Source organism: Leptonychotes weddellii, chromosome 10, assembly GCF_054177405.1.
Source record: "Leptonychotes weddellii isolate Sample4059 chromosome 10, ASM5417740v2, whole genome shotgun sequence".
NCBI lineage: Eukaryota > Metazoa > Chordata > Mammalia > Carnivora > Phocidae > Leptonychotes > Leptonychotes weddellii.
The window spans coordinates 18,219,992-18,237,888 of NC_138378.1; the positions used below are offsets into that span (position 1 = coordinate 18,219,992).

The following is a 17,897-nucleotide window of genomic DNA, read 5'->3' on the forward strand; positions in this document are numbered from 1 at the left end:
GTTCAAAAGAAAAAAGGGAAGAAACTAAAGAGAATGGTTATCTATGGAGGATTGGGAGGAAAGGAGGAAAAATGGAAACAGGGCAGCAGGGGATGAAGAGGGAATGACAATGCTCCGAGTAGATGTTTCTGGGGAGCTCTGATTCAGAGCCAGGCATGTTTCACATGCTCTTCAAGTGCCCAAAACATAAACAAAACCAACCAAGATGTACATGATGGGAAACCAGGAGGAAATACAAACACTAACAAATGGCCCTTTCTGTAGCACAAATGAATTACAGGATCACACCCAAGGGGATGGGGAAGACATAACCTAAGTAACTGGAAAACAAGGTCTGGACTAGATGCTATAAAAGCCAATGAGAGAGAACCATGATCTAGTCAGTAAATGTGGGTAAATAACAAATGGGGGTATGGGTTAGTAATTCTAAAACTATTTTATGTTTATATTAGAATTCAACAAATAAGTTAACGTATTGTAAATAATGAGGACTGAGTTTCTCACTATAGGAGAAATTTACAAATAAGGAAAGGCTAAAATGAGCCCTATGGTGTTGGATTACAATCAGAAGTATCAGCATAAATTCATGGTTTTTAATACATACACAGACTGATACAGATATACAGATGTTTTTATGTGTGGGGATTAGTAGTCACATATATATTTCCTAAATCTGCCCACTGAGACTTATAGCAATGACACCTCAGTGGCAACGAGCACCCTAGCACCCAATTCTTGATTTCTAAACACCATTCTCCAATAAAGGAACCAGGGCTCCTTGGAGAAGTGTTTGACCCCAGGGCTAGTCAGGGATATTATAAGACAAGCCTGAAATGTCCTGTAGTACTAGAAAGTAAGGAAAGGTTAAAAAAAAAAAAAGGCTTTAGGAAAGGACATAGGGCCTAACTAAAGGAGCTCCTAATGATCAAAGTAACAAACTAAAAAAGACAGTATTGGATTTTAAGCCATGGAACAAAATATATATTCATGAATCCACACTGATGTATATAATAAATGAGGGAAAAAGGACAGTTCTTCCTTAGAGAGGATTCCATTTAATGAAGGAAAAAGGGAAAGAGAAAAGCATCAAGCAAACCCCTAAGTAAGTGCTGCAGACAAGATCCGCTAAGGGATGCTAAAATTAGGAGGCAAAAGCTTGAAGGGAAGGGGAGTATCTGCAGTCTGAAAATATCTCCCCTAGATATTTACCAACTACCAACAAAGGGCAAGACAGTAACTTTAGGGGCAAAGCCTGGCACCTGAACCAAGGTTAACCTCGCCAGCAATCAGACATCAGCATCTCAAACCCCGTGATATGATGCACTGAGGAGGACACACCATTTCTGTGGTATTCTTTCCCAAAATCCACCAGCTCATTCTAACCATGAGAAAACATCACACAAATCCAAGCTGAGAGGTGTTCTATCACATAAATGCCCAGCACTCTTCAAAAATGTCAAGGTCCTGAAGGATGAGGAGGACAGACTGAGGAAACTCCCCCAGCCTAGAGAAGACTAGGGAGACATAACAACTCAATGCAACGGGAGGTCCTGGATCTTGGAACTAGAAAAGGACACCAGTGAGAACACTGAAGAGATGCGGAAGATCTGTAGCCCAGTGGCTGCACTGTACCAATAGAGATGCCTGCTTTTGATTACTGCAGCAGGGGAAGTGGTGGGAGACGTTTAAGGGAATTCTGTGTTATTTTTACAACTGTTCTGTTAGCCCAAAATTAGCTATAAATAATAGTTTAAAAAAACAACTGTAAGGGACAACATGTTTTAGATAATGTAGGTTTTTGCCATAAAAACTATAAAGTTTCTCTCTCTTGATTAAATACATAACACAAAACACTACCAACCAATCAACACAAAGGCAAAAACAGAACTACAAGAAATAATAGCTAAGATTCACAGACTACGTTATTAAGTGCCAGGAACTGTGCTGAGCACCTTGCATGCATAAGCCCATTTAATCCTCACAATGTATCTATGAGGAAGTAACAGCATCATCAACAATTTAGAGATAAGCAAACAAAGAGATCACAGAACTTGTCCAAGGACCTGGATAAAAATCTAAGAGCTGGGATTTAAGCTCGGCAAACCAAAGCCCTGCCACATAACCAGGACACAATTCTACCATCCAAAATAAAACGCACATACTTGTAGTCAATCTCTTAGTAACAGTGGTAAGCGAAAGAAAAAAAATTTCCATAATAAACAACCTGCCCATGAAGCCAGTCTCCTCGATACACCTGTGATTCAGACTCCTGCATGCTTATGACCACTGACAGATGGAAATTTAAAGATGCTGCAAAAGCAGGAATAGCTATCAAAATATAGGAATAGTTACAAAAGCTATCAAAAGGCAGTGGATGTCACGCTGAATTCCATCTTCACTCTTTTTAAGGGTCACCAAATCTGGTCTTCTCATTAAGGAGTGGGATAAGGAAGCACTCCATCAAAAACAACACGAATAAAAATTGTAGCAAAGAGCTTGTTTTCATAGTCCATTGTTTTGACAGAGCTCTGGGAAAAAATATCAGCTAGATTCCACAAATAGTTTGTGAAATTTCAAAACTGGTGTTTGGTGCTTCAACATGCAGTACTTTTCCAAGGAAAGACATTATATAAATCCAGCAAGACAGTGCGTTGAGAAAAAGCTGCTCCACATTCTTGCCGTGACCTTCAGCTCCTCAGCCTGTCCAATTTTCCTAGACTGTAACTCAAATTAGCGTCACAAGAAGTTGTGACGGTCTCAGAGAAGAAGAACTGTGTGGTGAGGAAAGAAGGATGATCCTTCCATACAAGGGGCGGCAGGTATTCGGGCCAATGATATAATCTACTATCACAATGACCTATTCATCAATTTCACCAGCAAAGCTTAGGAGATTCACTCTTCACCATTTATTCTCTTGTGCTTCTTTAATTTTGTACCATGTGAATGTATTCAAAAACCACAGTGCTTGTAAGAAAACACAGTTCCTTAAAAGCAGTTAAATTCAAATGTATATGCCCTCTCATCCAGCAACTCCATGACTACTGTATTTATTCTGTAAGTAGACCTATACGTGTGCAAAATTATATGCAAATTGATTCATTACATCACTGTGATAATACAAAACTGGAAACAACCTAAGTGCCTATCAACTGAGAACTGGTAAAATAAATTATGTGCAATCTATGCAACTGAAAAATGACACATTAAGTGGGAAAAAAGACAAGGTACATTAAAGCACGTATAGATGCCACCTATCTGTGTTTTAAAAAGAGGAGATACACACACACACACACTTCTCTGTAAATGCAGTAAGAAAATCTCTGAGAAACTAATGACATCAGTTGCATCCACATAAAGGAAATGAGCATCAGAAGATAGGGCAGAAGAGAGATCTTTCTTTCTATGTCCTTTCGCATCTCTTGAATTTTAAACCATGTGAACCTATTAAATACTCTTCCAAAATTGAAAAAAAACTACCTTTGTTCACTGCCACTGGATCCTCAGACCCTGCTCTTTCGCCTCCAGGCCATTCTTTCCCTGGACTCGCCCCTCAGCAGGCCCCCTCTGTTCCCTGGCAGCTAAGCCTTGCTGGGGGAAATGACCAGATCGTCGTGCTGTACAGTATCTCGGATCCAAACATTTGCCACCCACCCCTGTCGGAGGATTCCACACACCGCCACCCCACCGCTCCCGGGCCGGCAGTGAAACCTGCCCTGTGCAATGAAATGTGAGCAGAAGTGCCACTTCCAGTCACAAGTTCTAAAACTTGAGCCGTCTCCTAATCCTGCCATCTACCCCAAGACTCCCAAGCCCCAGATAAGAGCTGGGCCATCAGCCTCGGTCCCAGGGACCACGTGGAGCAGCCATCTTGGGTCGTCAACCTAAGAAGACCACATAGGAGGAGGAAGAAATAAACCCTTGTGTTCTTAAACCACTGAGATTTTCAGGTTCTCTGGTAACATAACATAGCTATGTTGAGCTGACTAAATAACCAAACAGACTTATTCCTTAACAAACAGACCACCTCACCTCATGTGGCCCATCTTTCAACCCGTTCTATGTTCCCTCCTCCACATCACTGCTCTCTAATGTCTTCAACTGTAAAAGGAAGGTAATGATAGTACCTGCTTCACACGGTCACTGAGGATTAAACAGATTAATATGTGCAAACTGACCACTTCATGTAGCACTTACTTATTACTTGCTTAACAATGACGATGGCGGTGGTACTGATTGTTACTGCCTTCTGATACTCTCTCAGTAATTCAACATGGCCCCTGTTCTGTGTCTGTCTGTAAGAAGCAAGTAATGTGCTATGGTCTTGATACCACCTGCACGTTTCCCTCCAGGCCACCATGTGCTCCGCTGTCCTTTCTCTACTGCCGTCCGTTCCCTTCCGCTTACCTTTCCCTAGCTGCACATTAGATCACCTGGGGACCTTTTAAGAAATACCATGTCTAGGCCACAGCCTAAATCCATTATTGGGTTGGGCAAAAGAAGCTGTATTATCTCTTTCTATAAGTTCAAAAACAGAATTAATCTACGGTGTTAGAAGCCAGAATGAGAGATACCCCTGTGTGTTGCACAGGAAGCAGGAAGAGAGGGCAGGAGACCAGAAGGGGACAGAAGAGGACTTCTGGAGCTCTGGTAATGTTCTGTTCCGTTTCTTGATCTGGGGACTGGTAAACATGTATATTCACTTGTGAAAGTTTATCAAGCTGTACAATTATGATATAAGTACTTTGCAATATACATTTTATACTTCAATAAAAATCTACATTAAAAAGGAAAGAAAAACCTGCAATGACTCCCATCCTTGACCACTTACATATCATTCTTCACCCTCCAAGTCAAGGCTCGTAAGACACACTTTGACCTCACCCTGTCTTTCCACTCTTGCTGAGTCCCAGACACTTCTCACACCCCAGTATCTCTGACCACAATATTCCCTGGATGAGAACATCTTCCTGGCCAGCTCCCACTGGTCGTTCAAAGTCTACTTCAAATGTCATTTCTTTTACAAGGCCTTTCCTGATCCTTCTGTCCACCTCTGTCCACACCAGACAGCAGCTTGCCTTGTAACACGGGCTCCTTCCACAGCACCATGTAATTCTTTGGTAGTCCATTTTTATTTACAACTAGAGCAGTATTCATTCATTTCACCCTCCTCTTCAACTGTAACTACTTGAGGACAAAAACCAGGCATTATACCTCTTTGAAGGAGTCTCCACTGTTCCTTTCAGAGTATGGCTAGTCAATCATTATTTTGGAATTATAATAAATCAAAGATGACTATTACTTCGATGGTAATCAATCACAAGAGCCAAAAGCTGAATAAAAAGTATCTAGTCGGGTTGAATATTTTCTCTCTGACAGAAGATCTTTAAAAAGCAAATTATAGTAAAGAGAGTTCTCAAGTTACAAAACCCTTCTGGCCAAATGTAAGTGCAAAGACACATATAAGTACATACTCACTTGTGGGATCTGCGTGCTTTTCCCACATCCCGTCTCTCCAACAATCACCACTGTCTGATAGTTTTCTACCAAGTATAATATATGATTCCTAAGCTGAAAAATAGAACCATACATTGTAAAGAGCCATACATGTTCTCAAAAGATCTAAACAAAGATATTTAAACATTATGAAATGAGCTGTTTGCCAAAGGAAAGTAAATCTTTTTTTTTTTTAATTTTTTTTAAAGATTTTATTTACTCATTTGAGACAGAGAGATACAGAGAGAGAGAGCATGAACAGGGGGAGAGGCAGAGGGAAGGAAGAAGCAGAATCCCCACTGAGCCGGGAGCCCAAAGGGAAAGTAAATCTTACAAAGAATTATCAAAATATATTTCCATCTCTCAGTGTCGGTGTCCATATAAGCTGAAACAAGTGCAACTGAGAGCAGTAACTGACCAAAATATACAATATACATACCCTTTAATTCAAAATTTTTACTTATAAGAAGTTATACTACAGACATACTAATAATATATATGAACAAAGAGGTATATAGACAAGCATACTCACTGAAGTATTGTTTATAACAGCCAAAATTTCAGTCTAAATGTTCATCAACAGGGTTAAATCAGTTATGAAACACTCCAATAATGGAATATACTCAGGCATTAAAAAGAACAAATATCTATTGGAAACAAAATGAGGGTTGCGGGGGGGAGGGGGCAGGTGGATGGGGTAACTGGGTGATGGACATTAAGAAGGGCATGTGATGTAATGAGCACTGGGTATTATATAAGACTGATGAATCACTGAACTCTACCTCTGAAACTAGTAATACACTATATGTTAATTGAATTTTAAAAAAAGAACAAATGTCTATCTGATATGGAATGGTCAACAAGATACATTAAGGGAGGAACTCAAGGTGCAGAACAGTGTAAATAATACACTATTATTTGTGTTTTTAAAGAAAGGATACATACATGCTATGTACAAGCTATCTTTACAGAAAATAAAACAAAACAAAAAACCGATCATTGTATTATCTCCTGGAGCGGAAGAGGGTGGCCGGGGAGAAAGGATGTGAAGGAGACAGACCTTTACATTTTGTACAAATTATGTATTATCTAGTTACAAATTCTTTCATTTATTAACTGGGGAAAAAAAAGACAGAAAGAATATGCTTTCACCTCTACCTCTAAATCCAAGTTCGTAATAAAGCACCCATAGGTTACACCTGTATTTCAACTGAGCCTTTCTTTACCCATTCAGTGTGAGCAGAAAACTGAAGAGATGATTCCAACATCCTATCTACTTAGCCCCCTAGTATATTTTTGTACCCACATGTGCTGAAAGACGCACTTGGTCTGGAAAGTCATGAAGGTATTCCATAAATACCTGGTCTGGAATGAAGTAAACCCTGACAAGTTCCCCCACTCTGACTACTGCTCGGCCCGTCTGATTGGGCACCGACAACGTGGTGAGGACTGGGAGAGCGAACATGCTGCCTAACTGCCTCACTAAAGTATTGGCTGCTTTGGGGTTTTGAATCGGGCATTATTTGGGGCCTAAATATATAGTTCTCACATTTTAGTGTGAAACCCTCTTAGGATATTTGTTAAAAATGAAGATTCCTAGCCCTATTCCCAGGGTTTCTGATTCAGTAGGATTACATTGGGGCTCAGGAATCTGCATTTCTCAAGCCCCCACAGCAGATCCTGCTGCAGGTGGTCTATAATGACTAGTCTAGACACTCTTTTGTCAGTTGCCTGGACTTGGTGCTTTCTTTCGTTTTGGCTAGGGGAAGGTGAAAGGTTTGGGATCTTTGCAGGTATTTTATGAATGTAGATCCAACAGTGGGTGGGTGGGTGGGTGGATGGATGGATGGATAGACGGATGGATGGTAGATGATCAAGGAAAACTAGAAAGACAATCTGAATACAGACAGAAACAAGATAAGGCATTCCAGGAAAGGGAAATAACATAAGCAAAAGGAAGAAGACAGAAACAAGCAAACAATACAAACTCTATTCCAGGGGCATCATAAGAGCCCACAAAAGGCTCCAGGTGTGGTTTGGAAATGAGTTATGAGACGGGTAGTCCAGGCTTCCCTAGCAGAGCTACTGTCTGCACCGTCCCTGGGGCGCTGGCTGGGCTGTCAGTGCTGCACCAGACGAGACCAAGCAGAAGAAAACTGAAGACAGTAACTCACATTTCACATACTAGATAGGAAGGGCTGCACACGAAGAAGGTCCAACGTGTAACATTCGAGAGAGACATGACAAGATTTCCAGTCTGGAGACTGCAAAAATGACAGTAGCGCCCACAGGCGCAAGCAGAGAAATGGCCAAGGGCTGGTGCGGAGGAGGGAACTGAGCTTCAGGGAGGCGGTGTGTAAAGGAGTGAGAGGACGACCTTCCATAGCAATGTCCAAGCCCCAGCAAGAATGCCAGCCTACGGGAGGTGGTCAAGAAGGCTGCCTTGTAATGACAGCAGGAAAAAGAGAGGAACTTTAAATTTATTGCCCCTTTAGTTTCAATTTCTGTCTTTAAAGCTACTTTTAGTTTTAGTGGGGGAGGGGTTGGTGAATGGGTCCCTTTCACCCTTTTCATCTCCTAGATTTATCTTTAACATCTCATGAGTGCCTAACTATGCTTAAATTCTGTTTTGCTTTTTACCAATAACCCATACGATTTTAATTTCCATCAATGTTAAACCTTGATTACTTTTGCATTTGTTTCATTTATGGTATCTTGTAAGTTCAGATGGATGATGAAAAACAGTCAAGGAAAGGCCAAAATTAAATACTTGGTAAATAATAATTATCTGTGTACTTGAATACTTACAATATGTCAGGTACCTTGCTAAATGCCCCATGTGGATGATCTCATCTGGGCCTCATAACAATCCAATGAGGTAGGTGCTATTAGTCCCATATTACAGATAAAAACACAGAAGCTCAGATGGTGAAGCAAGGTCACACAGCACAAAAACAATGAAGCTCGGGTTTGAGCTCTAAAGTCTAGCTCCAGAATCTTGATACTTCACCGGAGCTCAAACTATGTCCCTCAACAGCGAGGCAGCAATGGTGAACCTATAATCTCATCTCCTGAGGGGCAAACCGGTTTACATTCACACATATTGGATGAGGTTAATCACCTGAGGGAGAAACCCAGAAATGTCAGTGAGTGACTAAAATGTTTGGGGCCACATAACACTCTAATCTAGGTGACTTGGCTAAGTTAAGAAGGATTCTGTTTCAAATCCATTTGGAGAAAGCACATATCAATAGAAGAGGAATGATTAGCACAGTCTAGACAAAGAGACTCCCTTAGTGTGAGAACTTGGCAGCTCTCCCCCAGCATTGTCCAGGAGAAAGAGTGAGCCACGGGTGCTGGTGGCCACACCTACTCGGGTCATTCCAGGGGCATCATGTGAGGCTGGGAGAGCACGACGCCCTTCATCGGGGGCTATATGAAACATTCTTCAGCTCTATCTAAATGGCCTTTGGCCTAGAGCTCACTTCCTGATTACAATCTGGCTTCCCATGTGGTCTTTTTTTTTTTAATAAATAATCTAATTTTATTTATTGAACTGATATAATGTAGACGTTGTGATTACTTCATGATGAAAGGTTTTATATTTGGCATACTAAAAATATATTAAAGCACTACTATATGACAGATATTGTGCTATAGCTTTTTTTTTTTTTTAAAGATTTTATTTATTTATTTGAGAGAGAGAGAATGAGAGACAGAGCACGAGAGGGAAGAGGGCAGAGGGAGAAGCAGACCCCCTGCTGAGCAGGGAGCCCGATGCGGGACTCGATCCCGGGACTCCGGGATCATGACCTGAGCCGAAGGCAGTCGCTTAACCAACTGAGCCACCCAGGTGCCCCTTCCCATGTGGTCTTGGCAACAGGGAGAAAAGTGAGCCCATGGACCATGTCTGTCTGCACTGGAGAATGACGGCTATAAACAAATGTATTCTGAATTCTAGTTCATCCTTTGGTCTCTTGTGAGATGAACATACGTCCATTTCATGAGACCAATAAAATCAAATGCTGGATGTGCACACAGTACATAATAAGCACCCAAATCCCGTCACCGTGTCAGTGGGAGTTAACTTCTTCCACAGAAACCTCCTCAGATGTCCAATTAGTCTTGTTTAAAGAAATTCGCCTTTAAAAAGAAAGCTAACATTGGTCATACACTGGTAATCTGTTGAAGTTGGAGGCACAGCAGTTCATTGTGCTGTTTTCTCTACTCTTCTGTATGTCTGAATTTGTCCATAATCGAAAAGCAAAGAGAGGGAAAAAGAATGTCATTCCATCTCTTCCAGATTTTCTTTTTTTTTTTTAAGATTTTATTTATTTGACAGAGACACAGCAAGAGAGGGAACACAAGCAGGAGGAGTGGGAGAGGGAGAAGCAGGCCTCCCGCAGAGCAGGGAGTCCGATGCGGGGCTCGATCCCAGGACCCTGGGATCATGTCCTGAGCCGAAGGCAGACGCTTAACGACTGAGCCACCCAGGCGCCCCTCTTCCAGGTTTTCAATTTGTAACAACATCTAACTAAAAAAACCATTAAGGACTTTCAAGATTTATATGGTTAAGCAACACACACATATTTTGAGTTTCATCCCCTCAGATAAGGGCAGCTCCGAGCTCACTGTGTCCTACAGAGTCGTTAAGAGTAAGAGGACACGATTCACTTCAGGACCCAGTCTAAGGCCACCGCGCACGGCTTCAGGCCGACCGACTGCACAGGCTTGTTTAGCGTACCTTGAACACCGGCAGCTTCTGCCTCTGCTGCTCTATAGAAAGGGCAGCGTAGGGATTGTAGACAACGGGTGGTGCAGAGTCTTCAGCCAGACTCTGTCTCTCTTCAGAGATGCTGACACCTGGTCCCTCTGTACCTGTAACAGAAATGCTTTTTTCAGATTCTCTGATGCAACCAATGGACAGAAAAATGTGCAGACTTTACAAATTCCAAGGCGAAGATACAACACAAGCAATGCATTTTACCTCAAACTACTAGAAGATACTAAACTTTAACTTCAGGAAAGCATCTAGGAAAGGACCTGGGAGAATACAAAAATCTCCCCTAAGAGCTTCACCGCAGCATCAAGGACAGAGAGGAGAGGCCCACTGGGCTCCAAACCAGCCACTCGTAACTGTATTCCAGAGGACAATGTTTTCAGGTCTGGCCCCGACATATTACTACTAATTACTCTAATTACTCCTCCTACAAGTGACAGAAACCCAATGGGAACTGGCTGAGGTGCAGGAACATGCTACTGCAGGACGGCAGCAAGGCCCGGGGACGCAAATGCTGCCTTGGCTTGCTCCTTCTCTCATCTCAGCGCCTCTCCACCAGCTCCTTTCGATCCCTAAGTTTGGATTCTCAGTAGGAGCTGGAATCAAGGCTGCTCAGGCTCACAACTCCCCATCCTCCATTCGCTCCCCAACAAGGACTGAATGCAAGAGATGCCACAGGGAACACTCCAGATGCTAGGTCCTACCCTCGTGCGGCTTACTTGCTTCTTTCACTCCTCCTCCCATAACACAGTTTTGTGCAGAGGTGGTAATACGTGCTAAGGAGAAAGTAAAAGACTCAGCAAGGGGGGGCGGGGAGTCCCCGGTGTGTGTGTGGTCTGTGGTCTGGAGGCGGGGGAAGGCTCCTCTTCCCCCAGCTTAGGTCCAATGCCCAGCCTGATCCAACCAACCATGGCCAGTGGAGCGGGAGGCGGGAGGCGGCAGCCCCCATTTTGAATCACAGAACTGGAGTGGTTGGGTGTGAAGTACCATTCCAAGAAACCACCGTGCTGAGCAAATTAAACAATAGCTTTCCACAATGCTGGCTTGGTGAGAACAATGACAAACTGGTGCTCAGGACGGTGAAGAATAGGGAAGCCATATCTCATCATGTAAAACTCTTCAGGTACCATGAATTTTAGCCTTTGAAGGAAAATGCCTTAAGAGGAACATGGGTTCAATTTTTACAATCAGCTTCCAGAACTTTTCGCGCCAATTTGTCTGTGTAGGCCTTGGACAGAACTAAGAGTAATAAGTGACACAGGGTTTGGAATTCAACAGGACACAAGGAAGCTATTTTCAAAAGCTAGAGCTGTTGAGCACTGGGGTGTAATGCCTTTGTGAATCTTAAAAACCTTCCCTGGAAGTTCAAACACAGGCCACACAGCCTTCTGCTGGGGGCACTATAGGAGTGATTACCCCAAACTATCATCTCCCAGATCTTCTGAACTCAGGGTCTGATGCCATGTGAAATTACAGGGGCTTTATGACAAGCACCTTTAGCCCAGTGATTTATTTTTACATTTTTTGGAGGTCCCAAACCCCTTGACAATCTAATAAAGGCTATGGACCCCTCTCCTGAAAAATAATCAGAATATAATGTATCAGGACAGAAAATGCTCGTGGTCCATAGACCCCCTAGAGCTAAGTTTAGAGTCATTGTCACAGATCTCTAATCCCTTTTCCACTTATTTCTAGGAACATAGTTGTGTTCCAGAGGTCCAAGATTGCCAAAAATCATTTAAGTGGGGCACTGCTATATTGTTTTTGCCAAAATGCTGACATTCCTTTCAACAAGATAAAAGATAGAACAGGACCTGGAACAAAGCCTGTGCTCAAAGAGGCAGGTCTCCTTTCCTTTCTTCCCTTATTATTGCCACATCTATATAACTTCTTGTAACCCTTCCCCAAGAAAACTGCTGCAAAGAATAGTTCATCCTCATCCGCTGTTTTTGTCACCAATTCCCTCCTTTTCAAAACACGTTTTAAACCTTTCCAGCCTGTCTTAGCAATAGCATTGCTCCTGCAAGGTCTCTTGCTTCCTCCCACACCAGGGTTTCATCTACCCAGGTGTCTTCTTTACTACCCCTCCCCTGCCTGTCTCCAGCCTACAGCCAAGTCCACCTCAGTATATTCTGTCATGAGATGTTTTAGAGCTAATGTCAGTCAATAAGGAGTATGTCTCCTCCTTACAAAAGACTTCATTCAGCCAAACCAGGACTGCCTCCCCTCTACATACATCCCACGGTCCATTCTGACTGCCTATGGTTGCCTTTCCCTGGGGAACATTCTCTATACTTAAGGGAGTAACAAGTTTGTAATCCTGCAAACCACAAATGCCTTCATTTCTCCACCTACAAAACAAGGCTGACAACAGCACCCCCACCCCCACCCAGCATTCCCTCTAATTTCAATTTTTTCAATTCAGTTTTTCAATTTGAGTGATGCCCCATTAGTGGGTTATGAAATGAATGTAGTGGGGTCATGACCAGCATTTTTTTTTTTAAATAATGAACTAGAAACAGAATAGCATTATCTCCTGCTTCACCCCAAAACGTACCCTATCACCTAACACCATCTCGCTACTCAATTACTTTGGTTTTTTGGACATTCCTGAGGCACACATCCCACTTTGCCATGGTCAGGCTGCTCTCTTTGCCCAGAGCTCCATACCCCTACCTCTCCAAGGAACAAAACCTTATTTGGCCTTCACTGTTCACCTCAAAAATATCACTATCTTTATGAAGTATTTCTTATCCACACATTCAATCTTTCCCTCTCTTCTATACCTCTATGTAATTCTAATAGTTAATATGTATCTAGTACTAAGAGCTTTACATGTATTCTCATTTAATCCTCAAAACAATCCTTTGGGTAGGGGCGCCTGGGTGGCTCAGTAGGGTTAAGCGTCTGCCTTCGGCTCTGTTCATGATCTCAGCGTCCTGGGTCCTGGGATCGAGCCCCGTATGCGGCTCCGTGCTCAGCAGGGAGCCTGCTTCTCCCTCTCCCTCGGCCTGCCTGCCTGTCTGCCTACTTGTGATCTCTGTCTCTCTGTCAAATAAATAAATAAAATCTTTAAAAAAAAAAAACAATCCTTTGGGTAGGTGTTGTTCTGTCCAATTCACAGATAAGGTCACTGAGATTCTGAGCATTTAAGTGACTTTGCCAAGTCACCAGGCTAGTAAATATGGCAGTCAAGGATAGCTTTACAGTCTGACTTATAGAACCTATCCCCCTTACCACCACTTCTTTCTGCCTCATTCATAATATCTCTTCTAAAGGGTATCTAACTTTATATCATAACTGAGACAGAGAGAGAAAGAAAGAATAAATCTTGAGAGCAGAGCAGCAGCCTGGTCATCTATATTTGCCGCCTGATCACAAGGTTAGGCACTCAATAAGTATACCCTCAACAAAGGAACTATTTAAATAATGGAACAGAACTCTCCGAGTAACCCCATGTTCTTTAGCCAAAATAGTTTCCTCTTCTGATTTGCAACAATTCATTCATGCCTTTATTATACTTAACACTTTGACCTGTTATTAAAGGCTTGAATAAGTAAAATAGAGGGTATCTCATCACCTAATGAGATCTTAGTTCTGGCTGCAAATAAAATTCAGGATGGATAACTGGCTAATGATTTGAAATACTGAATAAAACTGTCATTAAGGGACAAACTACAGATTTTTAAAAAGAATTAACACATCCCTTGCTTGGGCTTATCTCCCACATCAAGTATATGCATGGTTAGCATCTCAGGGCAAAACTTTAAAATACCATTTAAAAGTTTTCCCCCTATTACCGTCTCCGTCTCGTTTCATTTTTGCTGCAATATACTTTGCACACCCAGACCTGCAGAGGTGCAAGTGGTGGAAAAACATAAGCTGGTTAACTGTTAAGAAACTTTTGTTTTTCACAAGAAACTGACGGAAGGGGAGGAAGTAAGGCATCTAGCAGGATCTGGCAAGTACACATTCAATAAAATCCTGATGAATGAAGAAACAAAACACATCAAAGCATTTTGTGACTAACATTCGTGTTTCCCTGACAGAGGGAAGTGGGTGACAGCCAATACGAAGGAGGGTGGTCACTTTCTGGTAGACACTCGAGATGGGCAAGAATTACCCTAAAACAAAATAAGGCACTTTCCCTTTTTTATGAGCACTTACTCTGGGGTCAGACAAGGCGCCGTACTCGTTATTCAAGCCCACAGGATTACTATTACTCTACCCATTTCACAGGTAAGGAGGCTAGGGCTCAGGAAAATTAAGTGACTTGCCCAAAGGAACTCTGCTACTATAGGGCACAGCCGAAAAGTCGAACCCAGGCAACCCGATTCCACAGCTTGAGCTCCTAAACCCTGAGCAGCACCGCCCGTCCGGCCCCAGCGTAGCCCCAGGGCGGTAACAGGACACGCGTGGGCGCTTCAGCGCTTCCCCAGCGTTGGGCAAGGCAGGGATCACGAGTGAGGAAAACGAGGCCCGGGGAAGCTGAGACTCGAACAAGGTCACGCAGAGAGTTTCTGCCCAGGCTGGGGGCGGACGCCCGAATCTGTCGGGACCACCGTGGGCGCCTGAGCCGCAGAGCCCACCAGCTCTGAGGCGGCGGTGGCCAGCCCGCCGAGGTCAGGCCTGCGAGCAGGTCCGCAGGCCCCAGGGCGCCGGCTGCCGAGCCAAGACCAAAGTCAGGCCGCCGCATCTGCCCAACGTTTCTCTAAAGGCCTTACCGGGTCGCCAGAACTTCACCGGTCCCAAGGGCGCAGCCATGCTGGGGTGAAAGGTCACGAGGGAGACTCCACCCCTCCGTTGCGCGTGGGCCCCCGGAGGGGCCGGGGGGCGTGGCCCGCGAGGAGCCTCGGCCCAGGAGGCTGCCGCGGAGTTACGGCCACGCCCCCGTGGTCGCCACCGCCCCCCAGCCACGTGACCTACGGCGGTCTCCAAGAGCGCTCCGGCCCCGCGCGCTGACCACGTGACCGGCCCCGCCATATTGGGGAAAGAGGGTGGCGTTCGCCGAGCTTTTCAGTGTGGTGCGTGAGGGTTCCAGGGGGCCCTTCCAGGAGCACGGCGTGGGCCGGGTGTCGGCCGTTCGCCCCCGGAAGGGCAAGTTTTGGGAGAAAATTGGTGGCACGGGAGTCCTGTTTTTTCAGAGATGAAAATTCTGCATTCGTCCTGTTTCTTCAGGGATGAAAATTCTGCATTCGTTATAAAAAATGGCATACTCTTGGAAAGATCAAGAGCTTTGAGGATAAGTAGAGGTGATTTGGAATCCTAACTTGCCCATTTCCTCAGGCTGAGCTGTCATCTAATCTTAGTTGTAAAATGAGGTCTTCAAAGGTTCTGTTAAATGAGATAACATGTAAAACACCTAACAGTGTAAGACTTAATAAGCATTCAGTCAATGTTAGCTCTCCTTAACTTAAATAGAGCAAATCCACCAGGAGGAAAAAATCAGAATTTACATGCATACATTCATTTTCCAAATATCTCCTTTATCTCCATAATAATAAAAATAGGGCTCAATACATGATAACCTCTCTGCCAAGAAATCGTCATTCATCTTTAAAATATCTTTACATGGGCCAGCTCTAAGAATAAATTCACTGGCTTAAGCATTCCGCCTCTGTAGACTCAGAGCCTGTGTGCTCACTTTTGTGGTACCATTTAGTTGAACTATAGTTAATCTGCCTCTACTGTTAATATGGGGAGCTTCTTAAGGACAAAGATCATGACACATTCATACTCAGAGCCCAATAACAAAGTACCTGTTGAGTAATGTATATAGGAACACCATGCTTTATACTTCGTTTTAATTCTTCATGGCACTGATCCTTCCTTGTTTTATCTTATTTTCATTAACAGCTGAAGTATAGAAAATGGGGTTTATACATGAATACAAGGGAAAATGAAATAAATGCCACTTTTTATTATTTCTAAATTTTATAGATTACTCTGACTTATGTGAAGAAGTCTTCCTGTTTACAAAGAGACAGTAGACTGGCCATGCTCAAATTACTGGATCATAATCTTAAAGCTAGAGGAGACTTTAGTCAACATCTAGCCTAAATTCTTTTGTTTTATGGGAGAAAAAAACTTTGGTTCATGGAGATTAAAAGGACTTGGTCACACTCAATGAGCTAATTTGAGTATCAGAACTGAAACTAGAATTCAGGCTTTCTAATTCCCAAGCCAGTGGTTTTTCACCCACATAGGCCATTTAAAACCATTAGAGCTTAGCTCTCTTAGATGAGAATTAGTTAATCTGCCTCAGAAAGTTCTAAAGCCTAACTGTCCCTAATGGGTTGTTTTGCTTTCACATACTTTTATTAGAGAAAACACCTAACTAATAACCTAGATGCTGATGTTGTGGTTTTATTGTCACAAACTAGGAGTGGTCTTAACAGACGATCTTATCCTTCCTAATTAACTATTTTTGGAAAGATTGACCTTAAATAATTACTCTAAAATTAAAACTTGTTTCTTGAGATGGCATCCAGAATTTATTTACTTCATTGCCAACAATTCCGTGAAAGTTTGAACATTTTGTTACATGGGGGTATATTTTGCAACTTCTGAATGATAATTGGTTTTTCAGAAAGATAATATTCCTCAAAATTATGTTTCATGGAAATGTTAAAGAAGTTTCTCTGTGCCTACGGTAGTTAATTGTTCCTTTCTACTTTGAAACATTTCCAGTCCGACCATCTTGGCCATGTTTAGGAGGCATAGGATTTAGGGGTTTTCATCCTTGTACTAGTTTAAGGCTTTTATGTAATAAGTGATAGAAAACCCAATGCATTCTCTCTTATGCAAAAAAATGGCTCATATACTTCAAAAAGTCCAAGAGTAGTTCAGACTTGAGACACATAGGACATAATCAGGACTCACAGGCCACCTGGGTGGCTCAGTCATTAAGCGTCTGCCTTTGGCTCAGGTCATGATCCTGGGGTCCTGGGATCGAGCCCCGCATAGGGCTCCTTGCTCAGTGGGAAGCCCGCTTCTCCCTCTCCCTCTACCCTGCTGCTTGTGCTCCCTCTCTCTCTGTCTCTCCCTGTCAAATAAATAAAATCTTTTTTAAAAAAATCAGAACTCACTTCTGAACATTTTGCCTTCTCCTGTCATGAGTGTCACATGGCTATGTCAGCTCAAGCATCACATCCTTAGCATCAAGCCTCCTTACGAAAATCCCTGGCAAAAGTATCTGACTGACCACATATCCATCCCTGAACCAATCACCAGGGCCGTGGAATATGAGATACTGACTGACTTAAACATAAGTCACAAACTTCACCCCAAGTCAGGTGTGGTCAGCTTCACCAGAATGACATGGACTAAGAGTTGGAAACAGAATAGTTCCTCAGAGGGACATCTGAGTGAAATTAGCCGAAGTGGAATGAAGAAAGCAGAAATAACAGATGTCCATGACACCATCCCTGGATTCATGCACTAGAACTCTTAGCTTCCTAAGAAGAATCCTAACTGCCCTTGGGTCTCCTCCATGAAGCCAGAGCAGAGAGAGCTAGCTGTCCCCCAGCCTGAAAAGAGGTAGTCTTTGGCCAAATTGCACGACACTGGGATTTCTCCCTGGGTCTAGGTGTAGCCCTCTGAAACTTGTAACATCTATAAACCT

General features: G+C 43.0%; 1 protein-coding gene across 3 annotated transcripts in view; it reads right to left on the reverse strand.

Annotated features, from left to right (window-relative positions):
* The window catches only part of DHX35 (DEAH-box helicase 35), a 65,101-nt gene extending 49,956 nt beyond the window's left edge, over nt 1-15,145 (reverse strand). For all 3 annotated transcript variants that reach the window (XM_006734349.3, XM_081832800.1, XM_081832799.1), the window contains exons 1-3: nt 14,998-15,145; nt 10,238-10,371; nt 5,476-5,568 (exon numbers count right to left, since the gene is read on the reverse strand). In XM_006734349.3, coding sequence (XP_006734412.2) covers nt 5,476-5,568; nt 10,238-10,371; nt 14,998-15,037 — 267 coding nt within the window. In that variant the 5' untranslated portion in view covers nt 15,038-15,145. The remainder of the gene's footprint in view (nt 1-5,475; nt 5,569-10,237; nt 10,372-14,997) is intronic.
* Between the last annotated feature and the right edge of the window lie 2,752 nt (nt 15,146-17,897).